Genomic DNA, 14,081 nt, shown 5'->3' with positions numbered 1-14,081 from the left:
GCATTCGACGTCGTCGAGGAAGAGAGGAGCTGCTTCTGGCCTTGAACTGTACGGGGGATCACATTAGGAAACATCGTTGCACGGATGAGTGAGAGAGACTCGGTGCGTTGTATCATATCAAGGTGTAAGTAAATGGACAAATTTTCATGGAATCCAATAAAATTCCTTAGTAAGCTTACTAATTATTGCCCAATCCGAAAATGCAGCCATGTAATTACAAGATGAGCCAAGATGGCCCATCCAATACATAGTTTACCACTGTGCGCAATTCAATAGACCGCACATATCTCATGAGTCCAAAAGGATTAATCATCGAATAGTCCCTGAATTATGACCCTTTTTTAAAATAAAGGTGACTGATTGAATCCTGTAGTCACGAAAGACACTTGAGAAAGATAGTTACGATCTTGCAATTAGAGAGAAGTCATTGAAATCTCTTTTGGGTTTTGAGCAATATGTATTGATCTTACATTTTTAAGTTAGCCATTTTCATCCTTTGAAACAATCTCATGTAGATCTAACCTGAAATATTCAGTATGGCACAGGGTACCGGTAATTTAATATTATTGCACACATTGTTGCACCAGAAACTCATGCCCGGCCCGGCTGATTCCTATCTTACACTACACTACAACACCACCCAATTTCATGTCCTAAATTTGGTGGCTCTCTCTCTCTCTCTGCTGTGAGATTCTTAAAGTTGGTAATTTAGTTTGGTGTAGAAGACAATAAAACACTAACCCATTTTACAATGACCATCTAGCTAACTCTCTCTCTCTCTCTCTCTCTCTCTCTCTCTCTCTCTCCCCACCCATTTGCTTTGTCTCCGTCACTTATTCCATCATTCCCTCATTGGCGCTCTCTAAGCAATGTATGTCCTTGTTTCCGGGGTAGTTAAGCTGGGTGATCATTCCCTTCATATGAAGCTCTCTAGGAGAACTGAGTGAAGAAGCATTGAACTGTAACAGAAGAGAGGATGTTCAGATTGCACAGGAACAGACCTGCCAAATCAGGGGAGAGACTTGACTTCAAGCTCTCTCAGTTCAAAGCTCTCCAGGTACTCCACAATCTTTCCTGTTCTTCTGTTCCTTTTTCAGAGTAAGATTAGTTTGATCTCAAGGGTCATGTGGCCCACTGGCACTAAATCACTTCCTCATTATTTTTTCCCTTTTTTTTTTTGGGGTCTCTAGAATGGGAGGTGTGTGTGCACTGTGGAGCATATTCACTTGATTAAAAGACTTCTTTTTACACAAATTATGATCTTTATCTCCTTTGTTGTGATTGATGCAATCTTCTTCCATTGATATGTCAAGCAGACAAATGTTTTAAGGAAGTTATGCAAAAGTGTGGCAAAAATTGTCATCCATCACATATAGTTGGAATTGGTATTGTTTATCATGATAGGTTTGGATTACAGAAACGCTGATCATGATTATGATGCAGCTATACTGTGCATTGAAGAAAAATGAAACTTAGCTTCAACCTTTTTCTCTTGAACTAGATCCAGTTTGCACTACTTTTTATCAAAATTATAAGGCTACTGCATTTTTCAGCAATTTGATTGACTAATTTCTTGCTACCATTTTTGCCACAACAGGTACCAAAAGGATGGGACAAGCTCTTTGTTTCCATAATCTCTGTAGAAACGGGGAAAACAATTGCTAAGTCGAGCAAAGCATTAGTGCGAAATGGAACTTGTCAATGGGCCGAGACTCTCGCGGAATCTGTGTTGGTTTCACGTGATGATTCTTCCAAAGAGTTGGAAGACTGCCTTATCAAGCTTGTCATTTCCATGGTAACATCCAGTGCTCAGATTTTATACATGATGATCAATAGTTAGAAGTTTTACACCTGAAAACATCAGTTCAAATTAACACTAAGTAGTTAGTTCTTACTAGAGCTTTTGTGATCTATCCATTGATGCTTAGTCCGAACTGCTGCAACATAATAGACGTGATAGTTACAATTCCGGTGGCTGTCTATTACAGGGATCGGCGAGATCTGGCATCCTTGGAGAGGCAACAATCAATGCGACAAACTACATCAGTTCCAGCAATTCAGTCCCCATTTCAATCCCTCTGAAAAAGTGCAACCACGGAACAGTGTTACAAGTAAGTCATAATAAAATGCACATATCTGTTCTTGTTCTTCTCAGATTTGACAATTCAGTGAGGAAAAAAATATCAGGCAATTGCCCGTAACTCTGTTAGATAAGCTAGAGGTACCCTGCAGCATTGAAAGACAATAGAGTACTACACTAGTTTTCCCTTTTATGTCAGGAGCATGTGAAAGTACAACATGTATGTAATGAACGAAGTGCAATGAAATCTAAATGAGCAAGTAAAGGAAATAAAGAGAAAGAAGGAAATGCAGCAAGTTTCTTCACAGGAAAAATAGTAGTTTGGAGAGAAGAAAATGTTGTTGCCTTTTTCTTTTTCTTTTGGCTAGGAGTCTTCGCTGTTGACATATAGTTGAGTAAATATCCTACCAATTCTTGTGTCTTTGTGGTTGTAAAATGAACTGAACATTGGTGACAGATGATTTGCATGAATTCCTAATAGGAGGATCATTCAAAGAAATTCTTTGTAAACCGCAATAGAAGTTCCTACTCCTTCTGATTGAAGTAGCTTTGACTTGAGTGTACAATGTTTGGTATGGGGTTGATGTCCTAGTGAAGTTTGTGCCTCTTCAGGTTTCCTTAACACAGATTTGCGTGCCTTTTTCATTTGCAGGTCAAAGTAAACTGCCTGACTTCAAGAACAAAGCTCAGGTTGGAACAATTTAGCAGCTTCTTCCCTTTCATTTTTTTTTTTTAACCTTTCATTGTCTTTCACTAGCTGTCTGTTTAGGAATTAATCGTTCATAAATTTAGGGACGATGGATCTAAAGAGACAAATTCTCAAGTCAATGAACTGAACTCAAACAGCCTTGATGGGGACTTCAAGTCAGATAGGTCTGGAAGCACATTCACAGAGAACGCTGCCCCTTCCTCTAACAAAGAACTCAGGTCAACCTTGTGCTCCGATCATCTTGCAAGTAGGGTAAGTACAGCAATTTCCTCCAAGTGCATCTGTATATTTTTATACTGAATTGCATTTTTCCTTGTTAATTAATTCAATTATACTTAGGTGCTAAGTTTATTTCCTGGAATATGTTTTAAAGTATAATATCTCAGATTCTCTAGTGTTGTCAAAGTCACTATCATTTGATGCTGATACTGCACAAATATTTGAGTCAGGCTCTCATTTACCTTGCTTAAGTCAATTAACCAAGAAAAATTAACCGAACTTCTTTACATCTCTGTAGGAAACAAGTCTTTCGTCCTTTGCTTCTACTCAGAGCTTCGGCTCTGCGGAAAATTCCTCGCACAGAGAAGACCGTTCACCTGAAAATCAATTGAGAGTTGACAGGCATGACCAGAGAATTGGAGAGACTTCAGTCAGGTCCCCAGAGTAGACGGTGGCAATCTGATCAATAGCTCTTCTCACTTGAAACCTCCGTTCTCTAATTCACAGATTATGGGTTCGGGTGATCCGTCACAGAGTAATAAGGAAATGTTATCTGTGAAGATTTCTGACTCCTCTAAAGATTTCATTGAAGCTGCAGAAGACACAATAGAAGAGCTTCATGCGGAGGCTAAAATGTGGGAGCGAAATGCGCAAAAGCTAATGCTCGATCTGGATATGGTGAGAAAGGAGTTCTTTAATCTGTCCAAGAATCACAAGGATCTGGATATGGAGTTCTTGGCGGCTAAGACGGAACGGGAGAGCTTAAGAAAAGAAGTCGAACAACTAAAGCTGCTGCTCAAGAACTCACAAGTGGACCAAAAGACCGTGGATGATTCAAATTCCCAAAAGAAGCAGTACGCCACATTCAAAAGGAGTTGGAGGAGGAAATAAGATTCCTGAAAGAAACAAATGCTGATTTGACTCTGCAGTTGAGCAGAAGTCAGGAATCGAACATTGAGCTGGTTTCTGTTCTACACGAGCTCGAAGAGATGATCGGCAAGCAGAAACTTGAGTTGGAAAACGTTGCATTCATTCAGTCAAAGTTCAGTGATATGGAAGATTCGCTACTATCAAATATAGCAGAAAACAAGAATCTAAAGACCCAGTTGCAGCAAACCAAGGAATCAGAGAAGGATCTGCTAGCTAAGTTGCAACAGATGGAAAAGGCCTTTGAGGATGAAAAGCCTATGATGGATGAAAAAGTTGGTTTGGAAAAGAGGCTCTTTGAATTTGAGAGAGAATACACAAGTAAATTATCAGAAAAGGAGGAAGAAATTGTCAATCTAGAGGCCAAGCTAACCAAGACTCTTGAAGAAAAGCATTCTCAAGAATCTGCTGACAGAGGTGATGAGTATCTAATTAAAGAAATTGAGACCCTAAAAGAAAAGGTTCAGGAGCTGGAGACTGACTGCAATGAGCTTACAGAAGAAAACTTAGACCTATTATTCAAGCTAAAGAAATTGAACAACTGTCTTCACGTTGCAACCGACTGCAGAGATGGCCAGAAAGATAATGTAGTCAATGGAATGCTTGTTGCAAATGAAAAAAGCAATGAGTGCTTGAAGATGGATGCAGAGGACAAAGGTGAAGAATTTGGTAAGGAGTCGGTTGAGGACGGGAACAAGGAGCGAAAAGTCAAGGAGATGTTGCTTTTGAAAGAAGAGGAGATTAATAACCTGAGAGAATGCCATACTAAACTAGAAGCCCTGGTTTCAGATCTTCAGAAGGAAAAGACTGAGCTAGAGGAGAAGTTGCAAATTATGCAAAGAGAGAGTGAGGTAACCGCCAAATGCCTCACTGACGTGCAAAATGATTTGGTGGTTCTAAGTGGCAGCGTGGATTCCCATGTTTCCGCCAACAAAATGCTTGAGCGGGAATCTTCCGAGATAGGGCCAGAAAACGTAGCCTTGTCTATGCGCATAGCAGAACAGGAAGTCCAACTAAGCTATCTGATGGACGAGATGGAAGCAACCCAGTTGGAGCTGGAGAGATCGAGAGCACTGTGTGAGAGCCTCGATGATGAGATATCCAAGCTGAGCTTTTCAAGCAAGAAGCAGAAGACTCAGCTAGAAAAAGAAATGAAGGAAATGCAGAACCGCTGGTCAGAGGCTCAGGAAGAATGTGATCATCTTAAAAAAGAAAGAGCACAGTTACAAGCCGATGTCGAGAGTCTTGCCGAAGAATGCAACTCTCTTCAGGAATTAAATGGAAAGTTAAAGATGCAGAACGTGGAGCTGCATGAGGAATTAAGGAGCTGTCTAAGTGGTTGCTCCACGAAGGTTGAGACATTAGAAGAAAATCTCTCTGCCCTGCTTGATGATGTCACAGCAAAAGAAAGAACATTTAAATCGGAAATAGATGCACTTCTTGATGAAAACCGTGAACAGAAGGAGCGGCTTGCTGTGGGAGAGAGCATTTTAAATCAGATATATGCAGACAAAACCACTGAAGTCGAGAACCTCCGGAAGGAGATTGAACATTTGACTAATCAGATATCGGATATTCATAATGAAAGAGAGAGAATAGTGTCTGATGCTGCTGAAGAGATATCCAAATTATGTGCAGATAAAGCTGAACTGGAACTTGCCCTTTGTGAAACTCGATCTGAACTGCAAAGGAAAGATTGTGAATTGAATCAAGAGATAGAACATTTGACTAATCAGATATCAGATATCCATGATGAAAGAGAGAGAATAGTGTCTGATGCTGCCGAAGAGATATCCAAATTATGTGCAGATAAAGCTGAACTGGAACTTGCTCTTCGCGAAACTCAATCTGAACTGCAAAGGAAAGATCGTGAGTTGAATGAGATGCAAGCACAGTATGAAAGACAAGTGAATGACCTGATAGAGGAACTGTCTGCTTCCCAAGAAGACCGGAAGGCACTGCAGGCTACTGAACAGAGATTGTCAAAGCTGTTGGAGAATCACAAATCGAGGGAAGAGAAATTAAGAACCAACATTAATGAACTTGAGCTGAGGCTTACTGTATGTGAATATGACCGCCAGAGACTCATGGATGAATCCACCAACATGAAGGCCCATGTGCAACAATTCGAGAATCTACATGATCAACTTTCGGTTTTGAAAATTGAGCTCACTGAAACCAAACGTGATAAAGAGGGAAGCCAAAGCTTCGCTGCAATTAGTATCCAAAGAATGTACAGACCTGAAGGCTGAGAAAAATGTACTTGTTGAGAAAATCTCTTCCCTACAGGAGCTGGTAAACGATTTGGAAGATTGCAGGCAGAGCAAAGTTATCTTAGAAGAGAAGCTTCAACGTATGGAGGGTGAATTAATGGCCAAACAGGCTAAATGTGATGAGGCTGTCGAGGTGAAAAATGAGCTGAACCAGATCAGGAGAGAGCACAAGCACTATCAGCGGATGACACAACAGCTTGAAGAGCAGAAAGATGAGTACCTGAGAAGAGCCCGAGCCTCTGAAGAAGAACTAAATTCTATGAGGGAAGAGAAAAGAAAACCGAAGCATGTTAACAACACAAGGAGCCCCGGACTATCTAAAGCTCATATGAAAGTAGCAAATTCAGCCACTGAAGATTCAAGCCCGTCAAAGGTTGGGATATTCATATTTAGTTGGGTTAGCACTTGTCATCATTATACCTTAACTCACAAACTGTATTTATGGGCAGCGTGACATAAGAAAGAAGCCGATCATGAAGAATGTACGGCAACAAGTAGTGAAAGATCAACCTAAGATGTCCAATGCCCGGCATCACATAGAGGTAATGTAACACAAGAAACTCTTCGCTTTCTGTGTTTTACCTCACTTTTCTGTGAATTTGGACCTTTCATTAAACCTTCAGCATTCTCATTTCAGTGGACATTCAGTAATTTTCACTTATTACATCTTTGGTGGTCATGTCATTCCTTGTCGACGACTCATCTGAAAATTGAAATGTCATCATCGATTCATAATCTCTCTTCTGTCCACTTGACAGGACATCCATATCAATAACAGCGATGTTGAAAGCTGCCATGATGTTGGAGTCGATCCTAGGTCAAAAGTATCTTTACTTGAGAGTGATCTTGTTGATTCTGCTGTAGCAGATGACTCTGATAATATTCCACTTAGCAGGTAACTTTATGTGATATCTCGAAGATGTTCATAGTATTAGTGCCTAGATTTCTGCTCATAAAATATCTCAAATTTGTAATTTGCATAGAAGATCGAAAGTGTGCAACTAGAGAAGTGTTGCCTGGATGACATAAGTATGCTGCATATGAAGCTCGTGTTTTCAACCATTTTAGCAGTGGCTAAAGAATGCCTTTTCCTGCAGAGTTCCAGGAAGGAATCCCCCGCCAGACTCTCCTAGAAAAGCAACTCCCGAAGGCGAAGTAGTAATGAGAAAAAAGTTTGAGCGCACAAAGTCACGGCTAGAGTCCGAGTTGAGAGACATACGCGAGCGCTATCTCCATATGAGCCTCAAGTACGCAGAGGTGGAAGCTCAACGCGAGGTACTTGTGATGAAGCTGAAAGCTTCCCAGAGCGCCAAGAGATGGTTCTCCTGAACGGATAAATTTTTCTGGTGAATATTATAGCGTCTATGCGAGTTCTGAGTGTCTTTCAAACATGTGAACAGTCCTGCAGTTTCAATCACTTAAACGATCGTGAGGTCAAAAAAGAAGAAACAGTAAGGCAGCAGAGCAACTGCTAATTGCAGAAGGATTAGAAGAAAGGGAGATCAACACATGCTTTCCTGTCGATGATCACCATAGCCAATGCAACACGCAGAGAATTTTCCATGCTTCAATCGCAAGTGAATCTGCTTCTGGCGGAATCAAACAAGACAAGCGGTGTGTATTTGTATTGCGGTAGATGCGAAAATGCTTTGTAGTTACAGGGTGAATATGAACATGGGTTTTCATGGCTGTACTAGTTAATAGGCAATTTGGATCTGTCTTGTTTTTACCACAATGAAAATTTTGGAATTAGTAAACGAGCATTATGGAAGAATAACGCTAAATGGTAATTTTTTTTTTCCCGAGGATTACATGATCTAAAGAGGTTGATAGTACAAATAATGCTTTTAAAGTACATGCAACCATGAGCCAGCAGTGCCACCCAAATTAGAATTTTTCTAATGGGATTGTTGTCTGAATACATTGTCGACCGCTACTAGCTTTGAGGCCACATGTCCCAAAAAGAAAAGAGGATTTGTCTATCTATTTAATAGGTGGATAAAAAAAATGATATTCCCTTATGATTTGCACTATCAATATCAGATGTTTTTCAGCTTTTTTTTTTTTTTTTTTTAAAGCTTTTCTGGTCCAAACAATTGTTTAGAATCAAGGCAACCTAGTAAACGCATCTCTTTGTTTAGAATCAAGGCAACCTAGTAAACGCATCTCTCTCTCTCTCTCTCTCTCTCTCTCTCTCTCTCTCTTTCATTTTTTATTCATGGTTTCTCTTGGGTCGAGTGACTAGGCTAATGAGTAATTACTATAGATACACAATAATTCATCCCCGTGCTTCAGGTTAGGCTCCATCCACATAGAAGACCTAATCATCAACCCGGTGCTTAGTTTAAAGACATTTTCCGACGGGCTTGCTCAAGGACATTTAGTGAGAAAGTCCAACCCAACGTAGCAGCCAAGTCCAGCGAAGATTTTTATACAAAAGTTTTATAGCGAGTGGGCTTGGGCGAAATTAGGCCTAATCTTAAAGCCCAGCTCCTGGCTTGCCAAGCGATCACCTTGCTACAGAGTAATGATCATGATCCCTCAAGAATATACCTGTCCAAAGAAGTCTCGATTCAAACTGCATTTGACTCTGTCCAAATCAAACGCCTGACCACTTAATCAGTACCTTTAGGGGGCAGATTCTCAATTGTTAATTTATTTTCACTAAAGATGAAAACGAAATTTGAAAGAAAAAGAGCTTTTTATGTAAGCAAAAGCATCCTAAACTCTCTTTCAAGAGAAATCATAGAAGAATGATGCTGCTGAAGTCACAAAAGAACACGAGATTTTCCCCTATTAAAATAGGAAGGAGACGCTACAAAGTGATGACGCTAGAAGGTCCACCTAATTTTTCCCTTTGTTTAATTTTAAGTGGCTGATCTCCCACAAACTTTCCGAGAAACCCTCTTCTCAGAAAAAAAGAAAGACTTATACCATAAATACCGCATATTCCAAGGGGTCTAAATAATAATAAAAAGTTACTTGCTAACGGACACTTTTTTAAGACATTTACCTTTAGCATGTTTCATATAGAATATTTTAATTTTTAAAGCGCCGACGCACTCTATGTAAGAACAATTAATACATTGAAAATCTTTAGTATATAGTTTTTTTTTTTTTTTTCAAATGGCTATCTAACCGGTTTCTTTGGACTTTCGTCAACAAATTTCACTACGAAGGAATATGCCCTTTTCCCCATAAAGTATAAAAAGGAAGGAGGCTGTGCTCGGATGTGGAGGGCATATCCCTTGGAAGATGCTGCCATTTGCAGCACCTTTTCTGTACTCCTTTTAAACCAAAAGGTGACACCTACTCTCTCCTACTCAAGTCACCTCGGCCTTTTATTGCTCTGATGACCAAAAGAAACAAATATGATAAAATTTTGCCTGCCTCTCTCTCTATATATATATAGCAGTACGCCCTACTTCCACAAATCCTCTTGAGTACTACACACAGACTTGCCATACCCACCACCATGTAGTGCTCCTTTGGCTATCCATAGCCACCCCTGAATAAGAGCCCTCTGGGGGTGGCTTTGGCCTCTTAGTGTCGCTGTAGACGTTTTTGTTACTGACTATGCTGCGTGGATTGTGCGACTTTGTGTCTGTGCGCTTGATCCTTCCGATGCTTCTATGATTCCAAGGTCGGGGAAAAAAAGAATGGGAGTCGCTTGTTTTGATCTGATGAGGAGAAGTTTATGGATCTCCCAAGATAGGGCAACTTTGGATCCTTTGGCATTTCCGGTGTTCTTATCGGAATCCTCCTTTCGGGCGATTTCCCTCTGCGAGGGAAGGAAGCTACCGTGGAGAGCTGCGTTCAACAGCCCACATTTCCTGTTGTCTTTGCTTCTTTCCCGTTCGCTTCCAAGTAAATAAAGAGAATCGCCTGGAGTTTGTATTGGTCATGTATTTGCAGGGTTTTCTGGGTGGGGTTGGTGATGTTGCTATTATGAATAATGGCTGGATTTTGCTCTTGAATTCAAGCTGTGATATTGACTGTCATGTTTTAGAATAAGTCATAACTGTTGAAGAGATTAGAAACTATGTGCTGCTCACTTGATCTCATCTCAAGCCTTTTGCTGCATATTTGGGTTCCTCTCTGGTAATAGTTTTGAATTTTTTATTAATTTTTTTTTGTGGTTGCTAAGTCCATAGATTTTTAATACATGCTAGCCTGAAATTTATGCATTTTTTTTTATCCTTATATCCTAATGGTGTCATATCAAACCCTTATCCATCGTACCGGTGATTAGATAATCTGCTTAGTAAGTTGGAGATTTTATCTAAATGAATTATGAAATGGGCAAAAAATTCATGGAAAATTCCAAAATACACCTTAGATTGACACACTTCTTGAAAAAGCCCACATATAAAACTTGTTTCGAACAACTCTGAGATTGGACCATCGTATTCTTAATAGCTCTCATCGTACTAGTGACTAGATAGTCTGCTTAGTAAGTTGGAGATTTTATTTAGATGGATTATGAAAGGGGCAAAAAATTCGTGGAAAATTCCAAAATACACCTTAAATTGACACACTTCTTGAAAAAGCCCACATATGAAACTTATTTCAAACAACTCTAAGATTGGACCATCGTATTCTTAATAGCTCTCATCCTTGGCAAGAAAGGCACATGCTGGTGATCACGTGTCGTTCACGTGCCCCTTTCTTGCCTTTGGAGACGGGCATCTTTATTCAATAAGTAGATTTCCCCCACTTAAACCCCCGATGCAAAACCCTAAGTTTTCCAGTTCCTTGGTCAAATAATCCTAAGTCGAATTTGAGAGAGGAGAAAATGAAACCGTGACTCTAATTAAAACAATCGAACAACTTAACATTTCAATCAAACTTAAAAGCGAGATAAAACCCTAGTTCTAAAAAATTGCGTAAATTTCATTTATATCACACCTTCTGTATCTAAGAAATTGTGGCCATGGGTTCATCTTATTCCATGATATCCTCAATTGGGCCCTCCTTCCACATCTGCAATTTTAGTTCTCCATCAACTGACTTAGTCCTATGTTCTCTCTTCTTTTTCAATTTCTGGGGGTCCATTGAGAAAAGTGCTACTTAAAGGGCACTTTTGAGAAAATCCGCTCAATCTAGGAGGTAGTGTTTTAAATTTTTCCCAAAATTTCTGTATCAATGATGTAAAGATTTATTTAGAAAAGTGTGTATATGACCTGATGTTGTGAACTCTACCTGAATATTTAAATAAGCTAGTCAGAAAAGAAATATTGATAGCTTATCATTTTAATTTACAAATCAATTTTTTTGAACTTGTCTATGGAGATTATGTTCATTTATTATGTGTAGAATAATAAATCTGTTCCAATCAACCGCGATGCATTTAACCATCAGAAACCTTTTTAGATTTAGAATAAATTACCCTTTTGATTTCCATAGTATTGGAGAAGTAATTTTTTTCTTTATGCTTTATTTTGTTACAATTTTAATCCTTATAGTATTCTCTAACGACAATTTAAGTCATTCTATCAGATTTGTGTTTAAAACCCAACAATAATTGCTGAGTTAGCAAGTCATTTCATAAAAATGACAAATTTAGAAGCATACGCTATAATAATCCTCGTTAAATGTTGTCGGAGAATTCTCAGAGATAACAATTCATGATGAAGAACGGATCTAGCTCTTATACCAAAATAATTTAGAACGAGTATTGCTTTGCTACGAAATAATGACTAGTAGCTATTGTTCCGATGCCAGTTGATGAAGTTGGCTCTAACGTTAATATCAAACTGATATAGAACGAAAGCGCTTAGAAAAAGGACGAGCAAGAATCGTAGAAATGGCAGAAAAACTGGATAGCAAGACAGGAGAGAGAATCAGAGAAAGACGAGGAAATGCCAACTCTAAAAAAAAAAAAATCAATAATCTCACTATCAATTCATAAATAAAGGCTAATCAAAATGTTGCAAATAATACTGATGTTTCTAGTGTAATCAACAAATCTAAATCGCTAATCAGATAAACATTAGAAACTTAACACCATCACCTAAAATTAGAATAGGATAATAAAAAATCTAAACAATAAGAACATTGAATCAAAATGTAAGGGTGGTGTAAATTTAGGTTTGTATCGGTCTCCCCGCCAAGAAGAACTTAATTCCAATGAGTCGTATGGATGCCCTTTTCTACCAAGTCGGAGTGATAAAATCGCAAAATTGTGTGAATGTCCTTTCCATAGAGTCAAGTTGGGGTGATCTCGTAGTTTTATAGAGTGGAAAACGAGGGGTCGATTCATGGATTTTCTTTTCCTTTGATGCATTTTGCTCCAAATGTTGAAGAGCGAGGGAGATAGTGCATCAAGGTACTTTGCACAAGGAAAAATTGATACCTTGAACCTTATATCTGCACCTACTCTAAAACAATATAAATCACAGCGGCGGAACGCTGAATTGTTTTCATTCCTGAGAAGAAAACTCCAAACAGAAAATCCTCCGAAGTAGTTTTCCTTAGTCAAAATTGTTCTCAACCTAATATACTGTAGATAAGCAAGGAACTCAATAGACTCAAACTCACAAGAATAGTTTTGACCAATTTTCTTTATTTGATTCGGTGACAAGTGACTTCAGAATAAAGCAGCAAAGAAATTTTAGCTACTGATTTTTCAATTTCATCAAATTCAAACTTCTCAAAGATCGGACGAATGTTTGAAGAATAAAAAAGAAAAAAAAAATTGGGACTCGACTAAAAAATCAGGAATCAGAAATTTCTCGTGAGCAATGAATGGATTGACAAAGGATTTATTGTCATGTTCTCTAGATAGCAAGATCTGGAAGTTTTCATATTTGGAAACAAGTGGTTCGGACGATGAAATCCAAAGACGAGGCTTAGTTATACTTGTCTCTGGGAAAGGTTTAAAGCTTGACGGTTGAAAATGTGCCATTTCTTGCGTTGAAAGTGAACATATATGTTCTTTCTCTCCCATGATGGCATCTAAATCATGTAAACCTGGATTACCAATAGTAATTTGAGTACCTTTCGTCAATGCCATATCACATCAAACAAATTCAAAATAATGAGCAAACTTAATGGGCACTTGACGCTTTTCCGGAATAACTAGTATCACTACGACACCCTTTATTTTACAAACAATTTTTTCTCAAAAAATTTTTTCCTCATTTTTCAGTGTTTGGATCACTTAGGCAAATGAGTCAAGGGAAAATCTTTTCATAATTAATAGAAAACCTACATTTAAATTCTAAATAATGATTTATTCTTTTAAAAATCAGAAATCATTTTCCATGACATAACTAGACAACGATGTTTGGACTAGAGACCTCAACGCTTGGGGATGAGAACCTCGACACTCATGCACTAAGGTAGGGCTTGAGACCCCGATGCCAGTGCTCAAGTCTCTGACCATGCCTGGGTTCCTTGCTCCTAATCTTGAGCTCATCGAAGCTGGGACTAGTTCTTAATGGTCAAGCCCAAGTTCCTCAAGGTCGAGCCCAAGACCCTAGTTTCCATGCTCAAGTACCCAACTTCTATGCTTTAGTCACCAACCCCTAGGCCTTGTTCCACAATGGCTAGACCCAAGGCCACAATGCTAGGTGCTCCGATCCCCAATGATCATGCTCGATTACCTAGTTCTTGCATTCTAGTCACTATTGCTTAGGCCCAAGTCCACAAAAGTTGGGCTTACGACCACGGAGTCCATGCCAAAGTCCTTGGCTATCATCTTGAGAACCTGACTCCAACGCCCAAGTCATTAGTAGTCGTACCCGGGTTATAGAGGAGGGTCTAAGACCTTGGTCCTCATGCTAGGGTCCTCACCATACCTCAGTACTTGTCTCCCGAGTGCAAGCTATTGGCGCCCATGCTTAGGAATTCATTTTGACGCTCAAGCCCA

At 39.2% G+C, this 14,081-nt stretch overlaps 3 protein-coding genes and 1 long non-coding RNA gene across 4 annotated transcripts; all 4 read left to right on the top strand.

Moving 5' to 3' along the window:
* Window positions 1–809: 809 nt before the first annotated feature.
* Window positions 810–2,656, top strand: LOC120288957. Its single transcript, XM_039303294.1, has 3 exons — window positions 810–1,057; window positions 1,598–1,795; window positions 1,989–2,656. Exons 1-3 carry the CDS (start codon window positions 977–979, stop codon window positions 2,199–2,201), a joined length of 492 nt encoding a protein of 163 aa, XP_039159228.1. The 5' UTR covers window positions 810–976; the 3' UTR covers window positions 2,202–2,656.
* Window positions 2,657–2,726: 70 nt separating this feature from the next.
* On the top strand, window positions 2,727–3,854 carry LOC120294231. The gene is made up of 3 exons (XR_005551727.1): window positions 2,727–2,770; window positions 2,873–3,041; window positions 3,307–3,854. It is a non-coding gene; the product is annotated as an uncharacterized LOC120294231 (long non-coding RNA).
* A 4-nt stretch (window positions 3,855–3,858) lies between these two features.
* On the top strand, window positions 3,859–6,187 carry LOC120296343 (myosin heavy chain, striated muscle-like). The gene has a single exon (XM_039318208.1). It carries the CDS (start codon window positions 3,998–4,000, stop codon window positions 6,185–6,187), a length of 2,190 nt encoding a protein of 729 aa, XP_039174142.1. The 5' UTR covers window positions 3,859–3,997.
* On the top strand, window positions 6,137–7,982 carry LOC104438893. The gene is made up of 4 exons (XM_010052049.3): window positions 6,137–6,581; window positions 6,658–6,750; window positions 6,967–7,103; window positions 7,306–7,982. Exons 1-4 carry the CDS (start codon window positions 6,291–6,293, stop codon window positions 7,535–7,537), a joined length of 753 nt encoding a protein of 250 aa, XP_010050351.2. The 5' UTR covers window positions 6,137–6,290; the 3' UTR covers window positions 7,538–7,982.
* The last annotated feature ends 6,099 nt before the right edge of the window (window positions 7,983–14,081 follow it).

The sequence above is a fragment of the Eucalyptus grandis genome, chromosome 1 (assembly GCF_016545825.1).
Source record: "Eucalyptus grandis isolate ANBG69807.140 chromosome 1, ASM1654582v1, whole genome shotgun sequence".
Classification (NCBI taxonomy): domain Eukaryota; kingdom Viridiplantae; phylum Streptophyta; class Magnoliopsida; order Myrtales; family Myrtaceae; genus Eucalyptus; species Eucalyptus grandis.
This window is presented reverse-complemented; position numbering and strand designations above follow the sequence as displayed.

Bases quoted from the DNA above. Each gene is read 5' to 3' on its own strand.
- LOC120288957 (XM_039303294.1), top strand. From the start codon at position 977: ATGTTCAGATTGCACAGGAACAGACCTGCCAAATCAGGGGAGAGACTT. The intron at 1,058-1,597 runs GTACTCCACAAT...TTGCCACAACAG, and splicing joins CTCAGTTCAAAGCTCTCCAG to GTACCAAAAGGATGGGACAA. The intron at 1,796-1,988 runs GTAACATCCAGT...TGTCTATTACAG, and splicing joins TCAAGCTTGTCATTTCCATG to GGATCGGCGAGATCTGGCAT.
- LOC120296343 (XM_039318208.1), top strand. From the start codon at position 3,998: ATGATCGGCAAGCAGAAACTTGAGTTGGAAAACGTTGCATTCATTCAG.
- LOC104438893 (XM_010052049.3), top strand. From the start codon at position 6,291: ATGGAGGGTGAATTAATGGCCAAACAGGCTAAATGTGATGAGGCTGTC. The intron at 6,582-6,657 runs GTTGGGATATTC...ATTTATGGGCAG, and splicing joins AAGATTCAAGCCCGTCAAAG to CGTGACATAAGAAAGAAGCC. The intron at 7,104-7,305 runs GTAACTTTATGT...CTTTTCCTGCAG, and splicing joins GATAATATTCCACTTAGCAG to AGTTCCAGGAAGGAATCCCC.